Here is a 26961-nt window from a genome sequence, read left to right as displayed (position 1 = left end):
TTATGCCCAAATAAATTTATTAGTCTCTAAAGTGCCACAAGGACTCCTCGTTGTTTTTGCTAAACCCCAGAAGTAGGCACCTAAATCCTGCATGTGGCACCACTGTTATCATAAGTATAAAGGGAAGGTTAAACACCTTTAAAATCCCTCCCGGCCAGAGGATTTCAGGGATTTCACCTAAAAGGGTTAAGAAGCTAGGATAACCTCGCTGGCACCTGACCAAAATGACCAATGAGGAGACAGGATACTTTCAAAGCTGAAGGGGGGGGAGAAACAAAGGTTTGCTCTGTCTGTGTGATGCTTTTGCCGGGAACAGAACAGGAATGGAGTCTTAGAACTTAGTAAGTAATCTAGCTAGATATGCATTAGATTCTGTTTTGTTTAAATGGCTGATAAAATAGCTGTGCTGAATGGGATGTATATTCCTGTTTTTGTGTCTTTTTGTCACTTAAGGTTTTGCCTAGAGGGATTCTCTATGTTTTGAATCTGATTACCCTGTAAGGTATTTACCACCCTGATTTTACAGAGGTGATTCTTTTACTTTTTTTCTACAATTAAAATTCTTCTTTTAAGAACCTGATTGCTTTTTCATTGTTCTTAAGATCCAAGGGTTTGGGTCTGTGTTCACCTATGCAAATTGGTGAGGATTTTTATCAAGCCTTCCCCAGGAAAGGGGGTGTAGGGTTTGGGGAGGATTTTGGGGGGAAAGATGTTTCCAAGCAGGCTCTTTTCCTGTTATATATCTGTTAGATGCTTGGTGGTGGCAGCAATAAAATCCAAGGAAAAAAGGTAAAATAGTTTGCGCCTTGGGGAAGTTTTAACCTAAGCTGGTAAAAATAAGCTTAGGGGGGTTTCTTGCGGGTCCCCACATCTGTACCCTAGAGTTCACAGTGTGGAAGGAACCTTGACAACTATGATCCAAGAAACTCCCGCCTGGCTGCTAATTAACCTGTTGGCATGTAAACTCACTTGCAACCTAAGTTTTAGACCCCGAAACATATGTAATGCTGCTGTATTCTAGGCATCTGAGCACCTATTTCCTGCCTAAGTCCCAGAGCAAATCACAAACAGGGGGAAGATAAGCATTCGCCTACCTAAGTTGTGTGTAGCAGCCTCTAAGCACACCTACCAGACTGGGTCCAGTCAAAATATCTCCAGAGTAGTAGCATGAGGCAGCGGTGATGCCCACCTTATAACGTTTAGCTGCCAGTGGGCAAGAAAAGATTTGAACAGGGGTCTCCCACATCTTGGGAGAATGCTCTACCTCAGTGATACTCAGGCCTCAGTAGTTCAGGAGCCAAATTAGAGACCAACATTACCTAGAAGAGCCATAGTAGTGTGAATTCACTGTTTTGTTTACTATAGCACTATTCATATTTAAACAGTATGACAGGGGAAATATTGTGTGTGTGTGTGTGTGTGTACATATATATATATATATATATATATATATATATATATATATATATATAAATAAAAAATTCTCACATCGCGTAAATTAATAACTTTGTGTAAGTTAATTGGTTAATAACATAGTAAAAGCATCCTGATTGGTTAACTTAGATCGGTTAATAATTAAATCACACAGTGTTTTAATATGTGCTGCAAAGAGCTGCAGGAGACACATTAAAGAACCACTTGCAGCTCATGAGCTGCAGTCCAAGGATCACTGCTTTACCCACCAAGCTATCGGACAGCCTGATATGGGACTACCTCAGTCCCTCCTGTTGAAGCTGTTCCACTGTGGATAAATAATGAGTGATTGGAGCAGGGGTACCCAGTGGTTAGGGCACCCACCTGGGAAGTGGAAGACCCCAAGTCCAGTTTCCTGCCCACAGTGCAATAGCTTCAATAGGAGAGACTGAGGGAGCCCCACATTAAAATATGCCATAGCTCAGTGGTTAGAGCACTCTGGGGTGGGAGATCCCTGTTCAAATTCTTTTCTTCCCTTCAGGCAGGCGGGGAATTGAACCTTCTTCTCCCATATCTCAGGTGAGTACTTTAACCACCATGCTAAAAGTTATAAGGTGTGTAGCACGACCTCCTTCTGCTGCTGTTGTTTTGTGTAAAGCAAGGCAAAAGCCTAACTCATTTCCACAAGTGGCAGCTTAGGTGCCTAAGCCATCCAACTCCAGGTGCTGGGTTCCTGTCATCTTCCTATCTAGGCTTGCAATGGGCACCTCCCAGCAACCTGGACTTAGGCACCTATCTCTGTGCACACACCTCTCTTGTCAACATCGCCCACTAGCTGGCTTAGGTGGCTTTGCACCTAACATGCTGGCTTTTGTGGATTGCATTTTTAGGTTCCATTCATTGTATAGGTAGCCTAGGCATGTAATTCAGACTTTGTGAATCACAGTGTGGTTCCTGTGATTTTCTGGATGCCTAAAAGTTAGGCTCTAGGACACTCAGAGTTGCAAAGCACAAGTCCCTTCATGGATCCCACCTCAAATGACTTACCAGAGCCAGAAACTGAACTGACATCTCCCAACTCTCATCCTTTTGCTTTAACCATAAGACTATCCATTCTCTCTTGCCATGCAAAAGGGGCCTGATCCAAAACCCACTGACATCAAGGGAAAGACTCAAATAGACTTCAGTAAGTTTTGGATCAGACCCAAGGTGTATATGTGAACTCCACAATACATTATTGCCGGACAGAACAGTGCATATACAAAAACTGTGGCAGTAAGGGTGGAAGAGATGAATGTCCAAGGGATAAAAACAGAAATAGGAACAACCAATACAGATCCTGGAGTGCTAAACAACTTAGTGAATTGTCTATGAATTCCTAATGCTCACTAGAGATCAGGGTGCCAAAAATATTACATTAAGTAACATGTGGTCTGATGAACAATTCTTCATATCTCCCTCAGAAATAGCCATTAATAGATGGGTGTATATGTGTGTGCACATGCACACACACGCAAATGCCTACGCACATAAACATAGAGGGTGTTTCACACAGAAATTAATTCTAATGTTTATCATCAGAAATTTTTTCTGGGACATTCTTCAAGTGTTACTGTTATAGAAAAACTCTGCAAACAGACGGGTCTCACATTTTGCTCTGACATGATTCAGAGTCATCTTGATTTCCACTTCATGATCAGCATTAAGGGAGTAAAGACTTTCCATGTTTTCCCAATACCCATCCACTTGGCCTTAAAGGACAGAATACTGCTCTGGATTGTTATATCCTTTCCTAAACTGTGTTCCCTTTTTCACTGGCAGTCCATGTTGGCCAAAAATTAAACCCATATGCTTATTTTAAAAGGAAAAGTGTGTTTAGTGTGTTCACTCTGGTTTGTTAAACAAAATTTTAAGTTTTGGTTTACGGAAGGGAAGAGGAAGGAGAAAAACAGCACTGAACCATTTGTTTTGAATCTCTCCCTCTCTCTCTCTCCTCCCACACTCAGCATTTGACTCTGCTTGAGCCTAAACATATATGGCTAAGATTTTACAAAATTATCAGTGACTTTGAGTGCCCAGACACACCTTAAAAGCACTTGATTTTCAGCAAGTGCTGAGTAAATTCACTCTCTAAAAATCAGTCACCTTTTAGTTGATTCAAGTTGGGCACCCAAACATTGAGACACCCAAACTCTGTAAAAAGAACAGGAGTACTTGTGGCACCTTAGAGACTAACAAATTTATTTGAGCATAAGCTTTTGTGGGCTACAGCCCACTTCATCAGATGCATAGAATGGAACATATAGTAAGAAAATATACATACATCAGAGAACATGAAAAGCTGGAAGTTGCCATACCAACTCTAAGAGGCTAATTAATTAAGATGAGCTATTATTGTATGTGACCATGGCTACACTGATGATGGACCCATGGAAAAGAAGCCCTTGAGGAATTCCACCATGATTTCAACAATTTTCATCCCACCATCAACCTCAGTCAAGACCAATCCATACAAGTGGTCCATTTCCTGGACACTACTGCGCTAATAAGCGATGGTCACATAAACACCACCCTATACCGGAAACCTACTGACTGCTATACTTTCCTACATACCTCCAGCTTCCATCCAGGACACACCACATGACCCATTGTCTACAGCCAAGTTCTAAGATACAACCACATTTGCTCCAATCCCTCAGAGACAAATACCTACAAAATCTCTATCAAGCATTCTTACAACTACAATACCCACCTGCTGAAGTGAAGAAACAGATTGACAAAGCCAGAAGAGTACCCAGAAGTCACCTACTACAGGACAGGCCCAACAAAGAAAATAACGGATCGCCACTCGCCGTCACCTTCAGCCCCCAACTAAAACCTCTCCAGTGCATCGTCAAAGATCTACAACCTATTCTGAAAGGGGATCCCTCACTCTTGCAGATCTTGGGAGACAGACCAGTCCTTGCTTACAGACAGCTGACCAACCTGAAGCAAATACTCACCAGCAACCACACACCACATAACAAAAACACTAACCCAGGAACCTATCCTTGCAACAAATCCCGTTGCCAACTCTGTCCACATATCTATTCAAGTGACACCATCACAGGATCTAATCACATTAGCCACGCCATCAGGGGCTCGATCACCTGCACATCTACCAATGTGATATATGCCATCATGCGCCAGCAATGCCCCTCTGCCATGTACATTGTCCAAACCGGACAGTCTCTACACAAAAGAATAAATGGACGCAAATCTGACATCAGGAATCATAACATTCAAAAACCAGTCGGAAAACACTTCAACCCCTCTGGTCATTCAGTAACAGACTTAAAGGTGGCAATTTTGCAACAGAAAATCTTCAAAAACAGACTCCAACGAGAAACTGCTGAACTGGAATTAATTTTTGAACTAGATACATACCATTAACTTGGGCTTGAATAGAGACTGGGAGTGGCTGGGTCATTACACAAATTGAATCTATTTCCCCATGTTAAGTATCCTTCTCACACCTTCTTGCCAACTGTCTGAAATGGGCCATCTTGATTATCACTATATTTTTTTTTTCTCCTGATGATAATAGCTTATCTTGATTAATTAGCCTCTTAGAGTTGGTATGGCAACTTCCAGCTTTTCATGTTCTCTGTATGAGATATATATATACACACACACACACGTTCTCTGAATGTATATATATACTCTTACTATATGTTCCATTCCATGCATCTGATGAAGTGGGCTGGAGCCCATGAAGGCTTATGCTCAAATAAATTGGTTAGTCTCTAAGGTGCCACAAGTACTCCTGTTCTTTTTGCGGATACAGACTAATACGGCTGGAACACTGAAACCAAACTCCGTAGTCATCTTGTAAAATCTTGGCCATACATACTGTTGTATATACTATTTGTAGACACCCCAAGTTAAAAGACAACAGAAAAATACAAACAAATAAAAGAAGAAAACCAATTAATCAGATAGCTGCCTTTTTCTGATCAAAAAGTTCACATCATTTTCTGACAACCTCTAGGATTTTCCCTCCCTTTTATTTTATTTTAAAATGTAATTGAACATGTAATTTTAAAAATTAATTTAAATTACTTAGCTGACTTAAATCTATGCACACAGTGACCCCTACTGGTCTGTTAGTCAGACATGTGAGTAATGGCACAACACAGTACAGTCATTCTGTATAGCACACAGTTAATTTGTAGGGACAGTTTCCACATAAAGATTTTATTTATGTATCTTATGTAACTTGGTCAGTTATAAATAATGCTCTGATTGTTCCACGTGATTAGACCTAGAATTATGTTATAGAAAAATCACTAATTTTAATGACAGGTTTCAGAGGAACAGCCGTGTTAGTCTGTATTCGCAAAAAGAAAAGGAGTACTTGTGGCACCTTAGAGACTAACCAATTTATTTGAGCATGAGCTTTCGTGAGCTACAGCTCACTTCATCAGATGTTTACCGTGGAAACTGCAGCAGACTTTATATACACACAGAAATCATGAAACAATACCTCCTCCCACCCCACTGTCCTGCTGGAAGATTAAACTAGATAATGAACATAACACTTCTCTTACTTTTAGTTCCTGTACACCATATACCAGTATTTACAGTTAAGATATCATGCATGTTATCACATAGATCTTAAACTAATAACAACTGAACTTTTCTTAAAAATGATTTAATGGAAATAAATGTCATGTTAATTTAATAAAAGCCATTTTAAAATGAGTTTTAGCTGCATGTAATGTATTCACCCAATTAAATATGAACAGTTATTACCAAAATCTACCCAGTGAATCATATTAAGATTTCTATTGTCCATGCTATGCAAATAAATTAGGGTTAAGATTGTGTATAAATATTAACTTATCTGTTTTAGTATACAAATTTGTTATTGAGCCAAATGAATAATAAAATGTTGTCACACACTTACTTCACAACCCATTATGCTCTCTTACTAGTTTAAAAGCAAAGTATTAATTAAAAATTGCTAGATATAAACGTAGTCATTTCTAAAGTCTGAAGTCATCAAGTGTTTGACATTTGCTTTTAATGCAATATCCATTATTACAGCCCATCAAACCACTCATAAAATAAATAAGAGCTACACTATAATAAACTGTTTCAAGAAATCACACAATCTAGACAGGAAACAGAGCATGGCTGGTTATTTAAAATGCTAAATATTGTTTTTCATTAAAAAACAATTCCCCAATCCATGGTTAACGCAAAGAAAACAAAGTTTTCTACTATCCAAGTCTTCTGAGGGCGCTACTTCTACCATCAGCCTCTCTTCAAAAGCATGCATGTGTATAGTTTACCATGCAAGTGTGAAGGGAAGATGGAGGGAAACAAGCCACCAAATAAATCTGAGGGTGAAATCCTGCCTCACTGAAGAAAACAGGACAACATGGACCCAAGTGTCTAGTGGGAGAAAGCAATGTTAAATCTCAGTCTTGAAAACCATAGGCAACTTTCCTACTGTACTTTAGGAGAGAGAGAGGAGTATAAGGATTGAACAGTATTTGCATACAGCAAAAATCAGACTCAGACTTTTACCCCCCAGTTTTAAAAACTGTTCTGTTCTTCAAGATGTGGCTATAAACTGTCACAAGAGGGTTTTTTTGTTTCAATCTCTAGTGGTAGTGTGCTTGCAGGGGTTACAATACTAGTTTAGAATCAGCCCGTGTCAAGGCTGATTCCCGACGCTGGCACTTCGAGTGCAGAAGATGGGGGCCCACAAATATTCTAAAAATTAATACAGGCCACTCCAGGCTTGTATTAAACTCCCACGGTTACAGCTTCTCTCTGCCCTTGGATGGATAGATGCTGCCACCACCCAAATGCAAAAAAACCCCTTTGATTCCAGGAAGGCGCACCTTGGGAATTTCTCCCTGTGGGGTACCCTCAGGCACTTCCACCCCCCTCTCTGAGGAAGAGCTGAGAAAGAAAACAAATGAAATCTGCTGTTGTCACCAGCTAATTAAACAACATATGCACAAACCTCTTAGGACACAAAAAACCCAATCCTGTTCTTAAAAAAGGTAAATTTTATTAAAAACAAAAAGAAAGAAAATACATCTGGAACTTAGGCTATTGCTAGATTTAAAAAGAGTAAATATAATAATTAAGCATCAAAAATGGTTTTCTTGAGGTCCAGCTTAACAGTTACAAGCAAAACAAAAGCATTTGGAGGTTAGCATAGAGGAGCCCACAAGCCTTACAGAAATAAAAGAGATAAACCTAATTATGTCTTTTTACACATTTCCTGATCTACTTATATATCTGGGGTTTCAAAGAAGTAGTTTCTAGGTATGATTTGATGTTTTTTTTTATAACTGGCTTAAAGCTTCTTACAGCATAGTCCAGCCCTGTTCCTGTTCTCCAGGAGAACAACCACAGACAGACAAAGGGAAAGTTTTTCCCCACAATTTTAAAAAGTTGTAGCCCTCCCATTGGCTCTTTTGGTCACGTGCCCATTCCCTTCCTTTTATCTATGTTGGTTTTTTTTAACCCTTTACAGGTAAAGCAAGTAGAGAATAGCTACTAACAGGGATTTTGTAGCTAACTGGCTGGCTGGGTGTCCATAAAAGGGAGCTTACCTCCCCTCCCCCTTCATTTTTCACAGCCTGCCCCCCCCTCCCAAATTCCTAAAAACTAAGAAGTAAATAATAATAATAAATTATAATTACTGACATTTGCATTGTTTCCACAGATATACACTGCTTAAATTTAGTCAGTCCAACTGCAAATAGTAAGCCACAAGCAGTCACTATGATCCATGTTAGGTAACTTATGAGTAGTCCCACCAATGATGTCAATGCAAGTACTCAATGTAAGGGATGCAGAATCTGGACCTCTGACCTTTACCAAAAAACTAACAGTAGTTGGGCCTACATCCTACCGTTTGACCACTAGTCAGATCTGTGAAGCAAACTGCATGGACTGTGGAAACAAAAATATATATTTTTTTGAAGTGCAGCAGTACGATTCTAAGCCAGTGCACCAACTCCCTTGTGTCTTCAACAGCAGCTGAACATTTATAAAGATTTTATTTTAGGTATTCATATTTAAATATTTACAAAGTTACAGCAAAGAAGAAAACAGAAAAACAGTGACACGTTATAAAACATTTAAAAAGCCTGTTGCAGTTTATCTGACATCATTTGTCAGGATAACTCAGTGAAACTCATTATTGATTGCACTCAAATCTTCTGTGTACCACAATATTAACTGTTAAATACAAATTTTTATACATCCAAAAACCTACAATAAGACAGTGTTAAAGTTGCAAAGTCAAGTACTCAAAAGATAGGAAATGTCAGAATTAAGATTGCAAGGCAACGTTAATTCAGCCCCCTTGTGTGTCTATTACAATTCAGTCTTTAATTACATCATCATATACTAGCTTTTCCACAGGACTCCTGCCTCATTCAGCAAATAGATACTTATTCAATACTTCTTTTTATCCTCCTCCTTAAATAAGGCTTGGGGCCACACATTGAACACACACTATCCAAACCTTACACTGAATACAAAACTAGTAACTTCCTCCTGGGCATTTCTATGGTGGTCTCACCATAGCCTCCAAGTACTTCACAAACATTAATGAATTTATCCTCACAATTCCACTGAGATTAGGTGGCATTACCACCCCATTTTACAGCTGGGGAACTAACACACAGCTATATTAAGGCCAAAATTACCAAAAAGCATCTATCTACTCATTTTGGAAATACCTATGATCTGATTTTTCAGAATACTTGGCATTTTTAAGGGACATATAAAGCACATCTCCTATTGACAGCAATTGCAGTTAAGAGTGCTCAGCACTTCTGCAAATATGGCATCCATAAAATTAGGAACACACTATTAGTAGGCAACTGTGAACATTTTGGTTTATGCGACATACTCAACATCACAAAGAAACTTTGGCAGAGGAAGGGATGGAATTAATTTCTCTTGGGTGACCGTCAACTTCTTGAACCAGAAGACATTCTCTTTCTGTAATGCCCTGCCTCATTTACAACACACCTTCCCACTTCTGCAACAAATAAGGAAGGGGTCCCACAGACACTAGCATCCCTCACTTTGCAGTCATGATTCATTTTCAGATCACCATCCATCCTGTGCACTGACTGAGGCCGGAGTCCAGTCCAAAAATAACATGTGATTGTGTAATTAAAGATTATCATAATGTGTACACAAGGAGGCCGAATTAAGGTCACACAGGGTTCTTTAATTCTGAAATTTCCTAACTTTGGAATACTTGACTTTGCAACCTTAATTTTTTTAACATAGTTTTTGTTGTTGCTGTGTGTAATTGCCTAATTAAAACAAAAAACTGAAAAACAATATAAACCAGAAAACACATCATATTACGTCCAAACTTGTGTCATCAACAGGGTTTAAACTTTTAGATCCACAGCACAGTCCTCTACCACTTGGACTAATACAGCAACTGGCTGTTTTACATAGAGAGTAATAGTAGTAGGCCGTTACCCTCTAGGTGGATTCACCACAAGAGTGAGAGTGAGTTCCCCAGCTATTTGCTTACAGAAGAGAACATAAGAACAGCCCTACTGGGTCAGACCAAAGGTCCATCTAGCCCAGTATCCCGTCTTCGGACAGTGGCCAGCCAATGCCAGGTGCTTCAGAGGGAATGAACAGAACTGGTAATCATCAAGTGATCCATCCACTGTCGCTCATTCCCAGCTTCTGGCAAACAGAGGCTAAGGACACCATTCCTGCCCATCCTGGTGATACACATTGATTCACCTATCCTCCATGAGTTTATCTAGTTCTGAATCCCCAGGATGGAACATGCTCCGTTGCTCTGTGCAGATGGCACATGCACAGTCCAGTGGCAATCTTCAAAGAATTTAGCTGCCAAACTCTAACAAGCCTCTACGGAGCAGATGCATACGGAGATTTTATATATATGAAGTTCTCTGGGATGCCATGAAGTTCTCTGGGATACCATGCCTGTGAAAATTTGGCTCAAATTTGGCCAAATCATAACTCTTTATATTTCTGCAGCTCATCATGGTCAAGGGAGGATATTGATCACTTCACCACGCATGTCTTGAGACAGTGTGCACATATGCAGTTTGTATATACTGAACCAATATCCTGCATTGGTGAAAGGGGCAGTGGAAGCATTGGAAGATCAAGACATGTCAACAGTACCTCCTTGCCTCTGGACATTTGCTTGGATTTTGCTTTGTTTTGCAGGAGTTGGATGGACCTGAATGGGAAACTGAACATACATCCAACAATTGAGAGTATCCTACAATCTTTGCACGGTTAAGTCATTTCCGCAATCCAGCATCTTCTTTCCCAATGCCACGTGATTTTTATTTCATCAGGTGAAAACGTGGGATTACTCAAAGGCAAACAAACATAGAATACTTTTATATCTTCATTGTAATCTCCTCTACCCCTCCAGCAGTAGGGACTTTGATCTGCTGTCAGACTCATTTTTCATTTGGCCAACATACCAAGCATAAACTAATATTTTAAAAGATAACTGGCATTCTTTGAGGATAAGGCGGCTTTATTTTTTTGTCAACAGGAATACCATTGTAATCACAGGAATAATGCATTTGGCTCAGGCCAGCAAAGCTCGCTCCCTGACCTTAGGTTAAAATTGGGCAAGGCACTGAGCACCTAAACACCCACTTAAGTGATGGGAGTTAGAGAGGCTCAACACTTCATGGGTTTCAACTCTTAATTATTATTAGCAATCAGATTTCAAAAAAGGAAGGAGTTTTTGATTTGCTGCATTGACATTTAGAGATGCACGGGTCACTTTTTTTAAAATAAGAACTATAAAAGGTATCTATACTATCAAAGGGAAAAATAAGGAAAGTTTCCCTTCCTGTTTTAGTTCTTCAGATTTTCTACTGTTTTTTGCTGTTATAAATCCAATTCTGAACCATGCTGGAGGAACAAATTATTTTGTTTTAAAAAGGCACAAGGGGGCTAAGGAGAAAGACTGCAGGTATTAACTTAGTCCCTTACTCATAGCAGACAAAATGAGATGGCAATTGTATCAGCCTGCAGACTCCCACTTGCCATCTAAAACTCCTGCCTCTGCAAGCCATCTTGTTTAGAAAAACTGAGGCAACTGGTAGTGAATATGGTAGAAGTGAGAGGCTACAAAAAGGCTTGGTCACTGGCACTTTGTAAAGAAAACAGGGCTTTGAGCCTATGGCCATGCAGGTCTGGGAGAACTTGTGATTTGAGAACCAGAATCCTCTGTTCAAGGGAATTTTAGAGCAATTTCTCACCCACACACAAGCACAGCCACATAATTTCCTTCTGCCCTCTGCTGACTGCATTACAACCACTTAGAGGTTACTTAAGACATTACCTCACCTACCTTCTCTCTCTCTCATATCCTGGGACCAACATGGCTACAACAACACTGCTTATAACCAGATAGTGAGCGACTACTAATCTAGCACAGAGAGCACATGGTGTAAGAGTGTAACTGTTTCAGAGGAGCTAGCACTGGTTGGGAGAGAACGCAGCAGGTGTTGCTGCAATAGTCCTGAGCACAAAGGGAGACTTATGGTAATTGTCTCTGCACTGGTTTCCATTGAGGGAGCTTTCCTCCTCTTTCCCGAACTTGACTGCAGGCTTTGTGGCTTGGTACAAGTGGGGACCAGACAGAGAGTTGTTTCAAAACTGCCTTGCTGCTGTCTCCAAGGTGTTGTACCTCAAAGAGAGGCAGGCCGGCCAGTGGCAAGTGTTAAAACTATCTTGGTGCCCTCACCCATTGGGCACCAAAGGTGGAGGCAGCTAAACCCTTCGCTGCAAGAGCAAGTGAAGAGCTGCTGAATACGGCTGGTGGAGTTCAAGGAATAGAGGAAATTCTTTGATGCTAGGCAAATTTGCTCCAAGCACTGCTCTCAGTTCCCAATGCAAAATTACTGAGAAAAAATAAAAGAATACTCATTTTCCAGGGAAAAGGAATCCATTAGCAAAAGGATTCTTGCAAAGAGCAAAAGAGGAAGCATCCATTCTCCTACATCGAGCTAGAGACACTGAAGAGATGGTTGGTGCAGCAAAAATTCCTGTAAAAGGAGCTTTCAGGTTTAAAAAAAGGGGGAAGGGGAAGTAATTCTCCACTCCATTTCCCCAGACTGAACATAACCCACGAGATATGAACTCTTCCCAGAAGAGTACAATCAATGCATGAGGAAGGTTTTGGTCTGTTCCCTACTCTCCCCTACTATTCAGCTTCCCATGGCTGGCTACTCTGCCTTCCTTCCAGAGTCAATCAGCCTGCCTTAGGGTGACCAGCTATCCCGATTTTATAGGGACAGTCCCAATATTCAAGGCTTTTTCTTATACAGGCGCCTATTACACCCCACCCCATCCCAATTTTTCACACTTGCTATCTGGTCACCCTAGCCTGCCTCCTTGACATCAGCTTTCCCTTGTCCTTCAGTCAGACTCAGACAGAGCTCTGGGCTCGAAGTCCTGAGAACCCAACAGGAGGAGAAGAGATGGTGAGAGTGGCAGCAATAGGAACAGCAGCAAGAGGAGGAACAGGGAGCCCAGCTCAATGTTTATGTGAAGCATAGGCTGAGTGCAGAGAGGAGGGAATACAACTACCATGTAGCAGACCTAATAGGCTGCAGGAAGGGATAGGGTTAATGAGGAAGAGAATTAACGAAGTGGGGAAGGAAAAAGAATTGTTGGCCTATGAGGGGAGGATTGTGTGGAGATAAACACTGGATTAGGGAGATGATGCAGTGGGACTCCCACTTTGGGTCTTTAAAACTTCCATAAAGTTTCCATACATACATTTCACGCAATTTTTTCGGTCTGCCAATGTAGCCAGGTCCGACATGCACATACACACTTTTCCCCCATACACTTATCAGGAGATTAAACTGGCTGAATTAATTGGTTCTTTTGCTGCTTCCTGTTATTCTGTCTCTGATGAAACAGATGTAGTATTATTACACACGATTTATAAGGGGATCTTCCATGCTGTGCCTCCCACCACTAGTTGACAGTATAACTTGGTACTCTGGTTTGGTATTAGGGAACAAGGAAGAACTTGTTTTATTTATGTATCTATTAACACACACTCTCAATACACGTCATACTATAACAACCTGCAGAGTAATTTAGGAAAAGTATACTATCCCTCAAAACATTCATGGAAATGCAATAGAAATGAAAGACATGGAATTCTCCCTGCACATCCTACCTCAAACTTAAAGACCAAACACTTCCTTCATCTTTTACTTTTATGTTACTGATCACTAATTCAGATCGCAATCCAAAATACTTCCCAGGGGCTTTATAATACAGTACAGTATTCTAAATATATTCAGAGTAAATACTAAAGACAGGAAAATCCAACCTCATTTTAACATTCACTTAGATAAGGCAAGCTGCTAAACCCCTGTAGAGGGTGAGGCGGGTAAGGAATTAACAAAGACTCACGCAGACTTGCTTTGCTGCAGGGCAGCTCAGAGTTACTCTCCTGTCAGACATCCCCTAGGGAAAAGTCAGAAGAAATGGTCTGTATCTGAGCACTCCTTGTGTGAATTCCACAGAGATACAATGAATATTAATAAAAACATTTTTAAAACCATCAGATAAAAATTAAAGTGTGTGTATGTACTCCACACTAATGTACAGCACGAAAACAGAAAAATGTTCTTTCCACAGGACTCAAAGAAATGTGTTTTGCTCTCCAGAGAAGTCCCTGTTAATCAATACTTGCATGTCCAAAACAACAGAAGTCAATGATCTGACAGTTTTTAGCAACAGATTACTGACACAGTTTTGAATGTTTCTTGGATGAAATCACTAACATCAGCACTTTTACGGTAATAAATTGGTGTCAGCAGAATTCTGGAGATCTATGCTGCAGACTCTAACATCATAGAAGTAATCAATTAAGGCAGTCAGTTGAAAAAAAATGATGCAAAGAGCAGAGTTGTCAATGGCAAAATAATTTCATTTTAGTGGTTTCAAAGATGAGCACAAAATATGCCATTTACTTATTTCATTAAGTGGCTGAATTGTTCTAAATAAGTTAAAAGATCCAATTTCTGGAACAATTTCCATAATTACTATATCCAGAATCTATTAAGTGATTAACTCCATATAATCTCTGCACTACAGTGGGTTAATGAAATCTCAGTTTTATGCGATGCAAATAGGGGGTATTGCAGCATAAAAAGTTACTGCAAGGGGAAGCCTGGTACTAATATGCTAGTGAATATATGGTTCACTCAAAAAACCCCAAACCTTTACATTGTTAATATTGACTTTAACAAAGATTTTTGCCTTACATTATGTACCAACATATACAGTTTCAGTCTTTGGAAATTTTTATTTTCTACATCTCAGACTTCAGCAGTTGTTCTGCTTGTGTGGCAAGAGACAATATCACTGATTCATTTTTACAGTTTGCAACTGAAGATGACAAACCATTAACAGAAAAAGGGTTCTTATTTACACATGAGCAAGACTTATGCAACAAAGTAATTGAAAATGCTGAGAAGAGTTACCAAAGCTGTCCATACCAGTTTTTAATAATACCACACAAAATAGCTTCCTTTTTTCTCCATACTCTTTTTGTTTGGCTATCACCAGCATGAGAGCCTCTACCATGTTACATGCCACAGAAAGTTACCTGACACAATCTACAGTGCATTCTTTGCCTTCCAAAAGCAAACCATCAGAATCTATTAAAATTACTTCATGCTGATAGCACCAGAGACATGACAAATCACAGGCCAAGAGTCAGATACCAAAGAATGTGTCTCAGGGCTTTAGGGCTAGGCCCATTTGCAAGCAAATGATATTGTGTGGAGCTGGCATGCTCAGTGCATGACAAACTGATGCAATTTCAGTACTGTCGGAGAAGCTGGGCGAGATTTCTCTGATGCTGGCTATGGTTAGTTTACAGAATTGTGCAGAGTTCCCAGATTTGAATCACTTGGGGCCCGAAAGGGCTTCACTTGACAAGCCACAAATAATTACACTACACTCTTTCCATTGTACTCTATTATTCTGTGCCTCTTATCTCTAGGCTTCAAACACTCGTGAACAAGCAAGGTCACTTCTATTTTGACCACAATGCAACAAAACATTGTTCTTTTGAGATATGATAAATAAAACACTGTCCTGCAGACTAAACATTTTTATCAGGTCCATTTCCACTTTTATAAGCAAAAACAACGCTGGGAGCTTGTTAGAAGAGTTGCGGTTGGAAATAACCATGCAGGAAAGTCCATGAGCTCTTCACTTAAGGGTGTGATACAGCTATCTACTTATTGTAAAAACTCATTTGAGAAATGGGCCATTAAGTTTTTAGCCCCTAAAAGATAATGGTTACATCTGTCATTACTTCCCCCCACCCCCCTTCAAATGAACAAGTTTTGGCAATTCAGTGTACAACTATCAGAAAATAGTTTTGAATCTGCTGCATGTTGTTGGTAGCCTTCTTAGGCTCAAGGTATTCTTCACAATCAAAGTCACTGTATATTTTATGAAGCATTATAAAATCTACTACTCCAACCTTGAAGCAGCTCAGGAGAGTGTTTTGCTCTGGTACATGTTATGTTGATCATTACCAAGTATTTAAAAAACTGGAAACCAATTAAATTAAAAATGTCATTTATTTGAATGGAAAAAGAAAGAGCATAAGAATAAGGGTAGCGCTTGCAGGTTTACCCATGTGACTAACTTACAGAAGATGAACGTTTGGTTTTGAGCTACACTGTATTAACTGACATCAAACTCAAAGGTTCCTGTCAAAATTCCTTACCCTCGATCAAGAAAACAGCAAGCTGCCTTTATTTGGTTCTACACATATTTAGCTCCAGCCCATCGGAAGAGGGAGACACAATTCCTTTAATAACACCTAATAAAAACCAAGGAAACTCAAGGAAGTAAATTTTTACCAATTAATAAAGAGACCTCACATGGCCATTCCTTTCTAGCAGTTAAAACTATATTTAGAATGTTATTAATGTTGAAATTAAGAACTTAACTTTACCATTAAATAATATTATCCCAAAATAAAGGGATAACAGAAATGGTAAGGGAAAATCTCTTTTAAAACACAGATTAACAATGATCAGAAGTATCCTCCATATTTATCTTCCATAAATACATATTATAGCAAGCTGGTACCAAGAGGAAAGAAAAAAATAGTTGTCTTACTACTATACAATATATTCCTCACATGTCCGAGTAATCCCAGCATGAAGACTGTTTTATCTTCTAAAATAAACAAACAACTATTACTCTGGAAATGGCCAGCCTTGTTTTACACACCTACATGGACCCACACACTTCACTCCAGCCCCTTTGAAGCTTGAAATATAATATTTCCATAATAAACTCTCCCAGCACACTTTGTATGGTGACCTACATAGAATTATGTGGACTTTGTAAATACATAACGTAAGAAAATGATCTAATTGTGGTCATGAAAGCATTCTGAAATAATATTGTAATTCAGTGTTCTGAAATAAGAAATTTGAAACAACTTCCACCATGAAACGACTGCCTTGTTAAGTCACAGGTGTTTATGCAACAGATAAATGTAAAAATGCACTATTAGGAATCATCCATTTCATGTATATTTAAAAGCCACAGAAGAACTATGTGATCAAAATAGGTAGCAACACATGAAAGCTTCTTTACGTACTGGAGGCTGTCATGTGAACACAAAACTGCTTCAAGAAATCTTCTGTCTGACACTTCAATAATGAAGTCAATTTAATGTTACCATAAAAATACGTGTTCCTCCAGAAATCTAAGTTCACAGTCCAGAGTTTACATAGGAATGATAAAATGTTTTTAAGATGCATCGATGATCAATGAAGAGAACAAGGCGGCTGAATTTAAAATAAACCAGGAATGTACATATAAACCAGCAAAGATTATTGAAGTGTCAGATCTTTTTATATTTTTAAAATTCTATTTTTAGTATCACTTGGTTTGGAATTCTTTTTGTTAAAAGGATATTTTTGACCTGACCATTTTTGGCTCTTGTTATTTAATCATAGCATATTAGGGCTTTTTCCTCACTCTTTTGAAAATTCTGCAGCTATACCTAATTTCTTCAACCACTGCTGTATCATTGAAATGCGCACTGAAACTCTTTTAAAGTTTTCCTTCCTGCTTACCCACAGGTAATTTGTCAAAACTGAGTGATATGACATCAGCAAATTTAAAAATATATATTCCAAAGAAGAAAAACTGCCTAGAACTTCCTATCTGTGCCACTTTTGTTTAGTTCTTTAGACTGGGCACCGGTGGCAAATGCAAAGCAGTAGAAAAACTAAGAAGTCATTTTAGTTTGCGATGTATGATGTTTGGAATGAGAGGCAATTAATTCATTTTGCTGGAAAACCTGGCTTTGCAGGAAGATTATTGAAAGTCTGGGCCATAGACATCAGTGATGTTTAAACAAAAATACTGAAAACCTGCATGGAAGATCTGACATAGACAAAGATTTGAGACCTCTAGAACTACTGAAGAATAGATCAAGAAAGAAGATGGGGATATTCGAATCCACAGGAATACTGCTGAGCCAGGAGAGACTTGGGAGAAGAAGTAAACATGAAAATATTTTGTCTGGATGCTTTGACACTCAAGCAAGAAGATAAATTGAGAGGAAAAATATTATGGGGGTTAGGGAAACATCTCATTTCTCTTTTCTGTTTAATTCCACAATAACTTGGCCTACAACATCCAAATTTACTTTACTTTGGTCTTTATGAGATGAGTTTGTTTACAACTTGTAAGCAACTGCAATATTTTTGGAAAACTGAATGACATTACAATACAGCTATTAATCCATTAACCTAAAATCTAAATAAAATTAACATGTCCATTCTTCTTCCCACCTCAAAGCATCAAGAAAGTCAAGTCAGATTGCAGCAATCACCATAGCTTGGCTTCAGGAGTGGCCAAGCATGCTTCTTCCAGCTCCTGGAGAGATTCTGATGTCAGAAAAAGGGGGGTGTGGGGGAGGGAGGAAAACAAACAAACAAACAAAAAAAAACAACAGAGATCTGTGGAAGACCAGGAGTAAAGCCAGTCAGCTGAAATGCATCTGATCACATTTCATAAAAGCAGCTTCTCTGTAATCAATAAATACTCACTGCCACCCAATTGATTGTTTTACCACATAATCAAGATTCTTAATTTGTGCTTATATACAAGATGACGGGGAAAGCTTTAAATTTCATTATTCTCCAAACTGAATACACTGCAGTGTATGAATATTTTCTGCACAGGTTTAAAAACTGAATCCCTTTAAAGAGCGAATCAATTAGACTGAGACAAAAACAGAAAAAATAGAATAATTAATTTCATTAATCTTTACACAATTTTCATGCTACTTTGATGGGAGAAAAAAAATCATCTACAGTCAAGTTCCATACCATCTTCACCTCTACAATAAGCCAAAGCAAAGTATGTTAGGTCAGTCTCCTGATATAGCCGGAGCTACCACATGGGAAGTGATATTTACGAACATTAACCAATCGTCACAACTTCCATGGTGAGGAAGACAAGTATCAACCCCAGCAACAGATGATCATATTTTAAAAGCGATCTTTAGAACTCCTATGCCAAGGAAAAGGAGACTTATGTGATTCTCATCTAGAGGCCTCTGTCTTAAGTGGGACTTGTCGGTAGTACTGTTATACAAATAAATAATATTTGAAAACATACACTGTGTCTATGACAGAGTTCTGGTGTCACTTCTCATTCAGTACCTATTCCAAAGTAGACTAGTGATGACTATCGCATTGAAAGTCTTTTCCATTTACAAGTCTCGAGTGGTTAAAGTTGATTGAAATAGGAGGGGGAGTGCTCATTCCACCAGCAAATCGGGTTCAGTGAAGACTACTACAAAAAGTTCAAAGCTCAATTAACATCATCTGTTCTTAGGACTAATAAGCGGTCATAAATATAAAGGGAAGGGTAAACCCCTTTCAAAAATCCCTCCTGGCCAGGGGAAAGCTCCTCTCACCTGTAAAGGGTTAAGAAGCTAAAGGTAACCTCGCTGGCACCTGACCAAAATGACCAATGAGGAGACAAGATACTTTCAAAAGCTGGGAGGAAGGAGAGAAACAAAGGGTCTGTGGGTCTGTCTATATGCTGGTTTCTGCCGGGGACAGACCAGGAATGGAGTCTTAGAACTTTTAGTAAGTAATCTAGCTAGGTATGTGTTAGATTATGATTTCTTTAAATGGCTGAGAAAAGAATTGTGCTGAATAGAATAACTATTTCTGTCTGTGTATCTTTTTTGTAACTTAAGGTTTGCCTAGAGGGGTTCTCTATGTTTTTGAATCTAATTACCCTGTAAGCTATCTACCATCCCGATTTTACAGGGGGGATTTCTTTATTTCTATTTACTTCTATTTTTATTAAAAGTCTTCTTGTAAGAAAACTGAATGCTTTTTTCATTGTTCTCAGATCCAAGGGTTTGGGTCTGTAGTCACCTAGGCAAATTGGTGAGGCTTTTTACCAAACCTTGTCCAGGAAGTGGGGTGCAAGGTTTTGGGAAGTATTTTGGGGGGAAAGACGCGTCCAAACAGCTCTTCCCCAGTAACCAGTATTAGTTTGGTGGTGGTAGCGGCCAATCCAAGGACGACGGGTGGAATATTTTGTACCTTGGGGAAGTTTTGACCTAAGCTGGTAAAGATAAGCTTAGGAGGTTTTTCATGCAGGTCCCCACATCTGTACCCTAGAGTTCAGAGTGGGGGAGGAACCTTGACATAAGCTTAGCTGGCAAGCAGGACTCTGTTTTTTATGTGAGTCATAATTTTAAAAAAATGGATCATTTGTTTCTCTTCCGGTTGTATTTGTAAGGGTATGTCTACTCTAAAAAAAAACCCTACAGCAGCACAGCTGTGCCACTGTAGCACTTCAGTGTAGACACTACCTAAGCCCATGAGATGGGTTCTCCCTTGACACAGGTAAACCACCTCCCCAAGAGGCAGTAGCTAGGTCAATGGTAGAATTCTTCCATTGACCTAGCACCGTCTACATTGGGAGTTAGGTCAGCTTAACTATGCTGCTCAGGGGTATGGATTTTTAACACTTTTGAACAATGCAGTTAAGCAGACAATTTTCTAGTGTAGACCAGGCCTAAGACTGCTATTTTCTCAGTTCTTTTGGGGAAGTAAAGTCCTTAACTGGCTGTTTACTAGCATCTGTGTGAAGAAGCCAGTCATTTTATTCTTGTATTTCTACTTGATGTTGTGTGGACAAAACATGCTGACACAAGTATCTCAGTCTGAACACATTCTGCCAAAATAGTTTTTTGATGGCACCATGCCAACAGTACTTTTACCAGTTCATACTACAAATACAGACAAAGCCTGCAACACAACATGGATTTATGTATTTTTGCTGTCATGCACACTGAATAGCTCTATTGTTTAATTCTCTGAGCATATCATTTTTTCTCCAAAATACCAACAGCTATTTCTGAAGAATATTCCTCAGATTCTACAATTAACAATTGTGATCCATTGTCAGAACATCTGGAATTCAGGGCCTTCCAAACTGTGACTTTGCAGAGATGCTGGAACTAGGGGTGCTGCTGCACCCCTTGGCTTGAAGTGGTTTCCATTGTATACAGGGTTTACAGTTTGGTTCAATGGCTCTCAGCACCCTCACTGTAAAAATTGTTCCAGCACCGCACTTGATACAGTTAGTCATAGTCTGCTGCTTGTGTATACCTGTTCTGAAATCTCCAAGAACTCACAGAAGTAATCAATTCACAGTGGTTTCCTAAACAAATTCAAACAGAACACCCTCCTAGCTTTTTCACTACAATTTCATGGCATTGCATCAGCTTTGTTTGTAAGCCTTTCACAAGTGATTACAGATATCCTAGTGAGCTAATGTCTATTATTTGAGCACTCATCCCAGGTCAGAAAAAAATCTCTCTTGGTCTTTAACTGATTGCTATGTATACATAGATAATATTTTCAAACAGATTTTGTATTGTTTTTGCTTTCATTTCCCCACGTTCAGTGATAGGGGTCTTCGGCAAATTTTCCATGGCATTCTTTAAGGTCCCTTGCCCAAATTAAAATGTTATCTATTCTATCTTTAACAGACTAGCTGATCATAATGATCCCTTTTGGCCTTAAAATCTACGAACAAACATGAGAGATAACTGACTAAGCAGAAGAAAGAGTTTAACTAGCTATACTGAAACTGCTGCCAAGTATCCAAAGTAAAAAAAAAAAGAGGAGGAAAGAGAGAAAATATTATTTTTGTATAAATACCCACACACACACTTTCTGAAATCTCTTTCAGTCAGTCATCTTTGGTATAAACTGTCTCTAAGTCAGTTATATACAGATCAACTGATTCATATTGTCTTTAGAAATTAGAAATTAAACAATTGCGTTTCGTAAATAGTATTCTTCTGGCTTTACATTACTTTGACATTGATGTGCCAAATCCTGTTTATCTTCTTCCTCTTCCCAAATATAATGTACCTACAGTGCTGTTGAGACTGCCAGATGGAGAAATTGTACTCTATGACATTCAGATGCTTTCTTTGCAGCTGTGCCTATGAGAAAAAATGCCAACTGTTGTTTAAGATGGACTCCATATTTGTGTCATTTTCTTGAAAATCCAATGGAATTGTGCAAGTAACTTCTCCATTGCTGATTCACTATAACTTGTAACACAATGTCATATTTAGGGAGCTCTCAGAAGATAGGTTGGTGGAGAAGAAGTCCCAGCACTTATTAATTTAATGAACACTCAAGTCAGACTCAGTCTGCTCAGGCTTATGGCAATATTTTGTTCACACAGCTCAGAGGCTTAATACAAGTGTTAGAATGCTACTTTTACATAAACTAATTAGTATAATCACTCCCATAGAAATCATCTATGCTTACAAAACCACTAGAGCCTTCCATGTTTGAAAAAAATACAGAGGATACAATCATGTAAGCAAGTATTTGCTAGCTTGGCTTCTCTATAGTCAGTCTAAATGCAGAGGAATGTTCAGGTCTTTGCTTCTTTAATTCTCATTCAGTCTTTTAAATGAAGGAGTAAGAGTACAAATACACAATCTAAAGCATATTTATCACGGTAGTAGTTTCAAAAATGTTAGAGTAATGCTCAGCCAACTCATCAATAATTTTATAGGCAAGATAAAGGCTCCGGATTTCTTTTTCAACCATCACAATATTTGAAGGCATTATATATTCATATCTATCTTGTTTCCAGAAAATCTGTTACTTAAAAGGAATTTGGAGAATAGTGTTAAAAAAGTTAATTAAAAACACTGTAAGCATATATGTCAGCCAAACATGACCTCTCTGCTCTACAATGTGTTTAAATGGATGTCATCTTGACCTGCAACATACCAATGTAAAATTTTTTGGTCAATATAAATCAAATGAGCACTAATTTATTCAGCAGGTTTCCCAGTATCTGAATCAACATTAGAAATCTAACTAGTATTTGTTATTCTGTTATTGACAAAGGAAGCATATTTAAATGATAACAAGTACTCATGGGCGTCATTTTGAAGTTAAATTGTTCCCTAAGGATATCCTCAGCAAACATCTACATTTAAAGGTCATTCACTGCCAAATTATGAACAACTGTTGCATTTATTAGCACAGGCTCAATAGTTTGGAAGCTACAGTCATCAATTCAAACTGACAATGAAGTTTAATTGTCCTCTAGTATTAAATGAGGAACTCAGACATTTTCCATAAGTTTTTTCACCATCTGGGGTAGATTTTCAATTTACTGAAGTATTTTGGAAAGATGGCCCCCTGACAAAATTGGGACACATCAAAGCCATTGCTTAATTATAATTTTTTTGAGAATTGTTTTAAAAGATACATCAGAGAGAACAGGTCATATGTTTCAAGAGCTAAATTTTAGTTTGTGGAGTTGGAAGGGGGGTGGATTCTCCCAGTATTCTTGTTGACAGATGTGAGGGGATTCTAAAATTATAGGTGCTGTATTATAGCCTCTGCCTTCATTTTCCTTTCCCAATCGCCTTACTTTCCCTGCATCAAGCTTTTCATCATCATTCCTGCAAGTTCTTCTTCATCCCTCCCTTCTCAGTTTCCTCTCCCAGACTGGGAAAGAGTGAAAAAGAGAGGAAGTTTCTAGCTTCTGTGGTGATTTAGTTCTGTCCCTGCCCTCCAAGGTTACTTTATGCCTCCGTAGCCAACTGGCACCACACAGATCATTGTCTACGTCTTCCTTCTATTGCTGACAGATTCAGAGAATAGTAGCAAAGGAAGGAGATGGAAACACTGAGCAGTAGCTGCTTGCAAAGGAGACAGAAAGCAGCCCTGAAGGCAGAAAACAGAGCTCACACAGCTAAGGTCAAGAGCTCTTCCCACCTCTCTCCTTCAATGAGAACAAACTGTGGAGGGATTAAGAAAAGAGGGATTGGGGTTATTCTCCGCAAATGCCAAAAGACAACCTCCCCTCTGAAAGAGGGGGAATTAGGAAGAAGGGGAAAGAGTGCAGTTTGCTGTGTGCTCTATCTATATTGTGAGCCGTATGGAGCTGCCGGAGGGTGGGTCTTACACTCCTCCCTTCCTCTCACTTCACATCAGTGATCAACCAATATCACTGTTCACTAGCATCTTTTCTGATGCCATCAAGACTGTCACCACCACTGCACTTCTCAAAATTTTTTTTCTCAATCTAGTTTCCTCACAGCAGCTAGAAATCTGCCCTTTCTCCACAGAACCTCCTCAAAAAGGTCTGGCCTGCCTTCCATGCCACACTAACCTCATGGTTCTCACACTAGTTTTCCTTTTTTCTGATCCACATTATAGCCTTCTTCTCCTTCGCCCAGGTGTTGAAGGTGACACTATTGGTCACATCTCTCTCAACTGCCTGACACAGTTCACTGGAGTTATGAGAATCCTTCTCTTTTGATTGGGCTCCTACCAATCCAAAAGTTATTGTTTACAGGGAAGGGGGAGAGTCTGGTAACGAGTAGTCCCATAACAAGAGATTTCACCGTTATGTTTTGTATCTTAGATTTTTAATGAAAAAATTAACACAGGAATTTACTTAAGACTGGCAACACAAGAGGAATAAAATAGAAGTAAAACTTCCAGCACCTTGTCTACTTTCACACTAATACACACAGTACATCCAGATCAGTTGCGGCATCAGCTGATAGCACAGCAAAGGAGATATTAATTTTGACATAATCTAGGCTTCTATCCCTTATTATATCTATCCAATCCCAAACTAACCAAACTTGTATTTTGCAACTGCAGCTGTTTTTAGTACCAGGAACACACTTACGAGGCATATTGGGATGGAGCAGGAGGATCCTGATTCTCAGGCTCTGATGGAAGAGCTGGCACAGTTTCCTCTTTCTTTTGCGGCCTGAAGATGTGGTTTAGTTTTGGATCCACCACCTGAGAAATAATTCTGTCCACTCCAGCTTCCAGCATCCCTGACTGAATCACACTTTGTCTCAGATCATTTCGTAACTGGTTTTTGTTCATTGTTGGGTTCCACTCCTGTTTGTCCAGATGGGTCCCCTTGAACATCTCCTTTCCAAACTTAACCTTGGTTGTGACACCCAAATCTCTATCCCTCTTCACTGTTTTAGCCCATTTCTCATTTTCCACCTGCTTCAACCTCATCAACTCCTGACTCTGCCATAACTTTTTCCAACTCAGCATATTCAGCTATCTTGTAACTGGTAAAAAGCCACTTCACCCCAAATTCCAGCATCTCCATCCCATTCAGTATCCCAAATTTCATATTGGTCCCTTTTATAACCTACAGATTCAACGTGACCCTTGATTCTCATGTAATAGAACCATAAAACCATAGGGTCAGATGGGACTGCAAGATTTAACCCCCTGCCAAAATGCAGGATTTGTTGTGTCTAAACCAAAAGGAGTACTTGTGGCACCTTAGAGACTAACCAGTTTATTTGAGCATGAGCTTTCGTGAGCTACAGCTCACTTCATCGGATGCATCCAGATGCCTATCCAGTCTCCTTTTGAAAACCTCCAGTGAAGGAGTTTCCACAACCTCCCTAGACAGTCTGTTCCATTATCCTACTGTTCTTAAAGTTCAGAAATTTCTCCTGAGATTTAACCTAAATCTATTATGCTGTAGTTTGAACCTACTGCCTCTTGTCCTGCCCTTTGTGGAGAGAGAGAACAACTTTTCTCCATCTTTTAATGACAGCCTTTCAAGTATTTGAAGACCGTGGGCACATCTACCCGTCCTCCCTTCTTCCCCCCCCACCCCCCCGCACCTCCTCTTTTCCAAATTCAACATACCAGTTCCTTCAGCCTTTGCTCATATGGTTTGCATTCCATCCCTCTGATCATCTTTGTCATTCACTTCTGGATCCTTTCCAGTCTCTCTACATCCTTTCTATACATTGGTGGCCAAAACTAGACACAGTACTCCAGCTGAGGCCTAACCCGCCCTGAGTAGAGTCTTCCCATGACTTGCATGCTATGCCTTTGTTAAGGCTACCTAAAATTGCATTTGCCTTCTTTTTTTTTTTTTTTTTTGCAATAAGATCCAAAAGAATGGAAGTAGACATGACTTGGACACTGACACTTTTATATTCAGCAGTTCAGCAAACTGTGGCTTCCTGGATCAATGATCCTATTCATGTTGCTTGACTTTTAAATAAACTTCTGTAGTAACTGATTATCACCTGTCATTGCAGAAAGTGAAATTGTTTCCTATGGGACAGCCCTCTTCTTCAGGATCCATTATTCTGTCTATTAAAGAAAAGCGCTTTCTGTTGCACCTTGTAGCCATGATATCTATCACTGTCTACTAACCTATAAGATTTCCAGACAATTCTGCCGCTCCCCATTGTCACACCGACCATTACTTAGCCATTGGCCCCATTCCTGAAGCTTCCAGCTATACATGGCTATATACCAGGGTCATGTAGTCATATCAGCAGGAAAATCTCTCATACTGTGAAGCTTTAGGGAGACTCATCCATTCTGGACCACTCTTTGATGAACCGTGGATAAAGAATTGGCTCCATCATGCAAAAACATAAGGCAAACAGACACCTACCGCATGTCCCACCAATAAGGCTAGATTTAAGTTTGTTTTCTCTTACAGGTTTTTTTTTTTAAACCAGCGATCAAAATGATTTTGGTGTCTAAGCATCTGGTTGGATCTCTGAGGAACCTAATGGATTGGTGCAAATGGATACAGCATTTGCCAACTACAACAGAGCAAGAACCAGTTGTGCACTTTGTGAACAGTTAGCCAGGAGGCGAGGAAATGTGAAGGGAAACCCGACAATTTATTACAAACAGAAGTGTAGATTATATTACTACTACTTTGTACTTTCTTATACAGCATCTCCCATCCAAGAATTCCAATATGTTTTACAGGCTGTATTAAGCCATAGAACACCTCAGTGGGGTTGAGAACTATTATTATTCCTGATGGGGAAAGAGACACAGATGACAGGTCACATATGTCAAATGCTCTGAAACTGAACTTTGTACA

The 26961-nt window shown here is 39.3% G+C and overlaps 1 protein-coding gene across 4 annotated transcripts in view; it reads right to left on the bottom strand.

Moving 5' to 3' along the window:
* Positions 1 to 26961, bottom strand: part of SNX24 (sorting nexin 24) — a 147181-nt gene that overhangs the window by 113963 nt on the left and 6257 nt on the right. Inside the window, exon 1 of one of the 4 annotated variants that reach the window (XM_073344837.1) lies at positions 13897 to 13962. The exons of the other annotated variants lie outside the window; for them this stretch is intronic. Coding sequence (XP_073200938.1) covers positions 13897 to 13947 — 51 coding nt within the window. The 5' untranslated portion in view covers positions 13948 to 13962. Of the gene's footprint in view, positions 1 to 13896; positions 13963 to 26961 lie in introns of those variants that run through there. 4 annotated transcript variants of the gene reach the window in all.

This window comes from Lepidochelys kempii, chromosome 5 (genome assembly GCF_965140285.1).
Source record: "Lepidochelys kempii isolate rLepKem1 chromosome 5, rLepKem1.hap1, whole genome shotgun sequence".
Classification (NCBI taxonomy): domain Eukaryota; kingdom Metazoa; phylum Chordata; order Testudines; family Cheloniidae; genus Lepidochelys; species Lepidochelys kempii.
The sequence above is the reverse complement of the archived record's forward strand: the minus strand, read 5'-3'. Positions and strand labels throughout refer to the sequence as shown.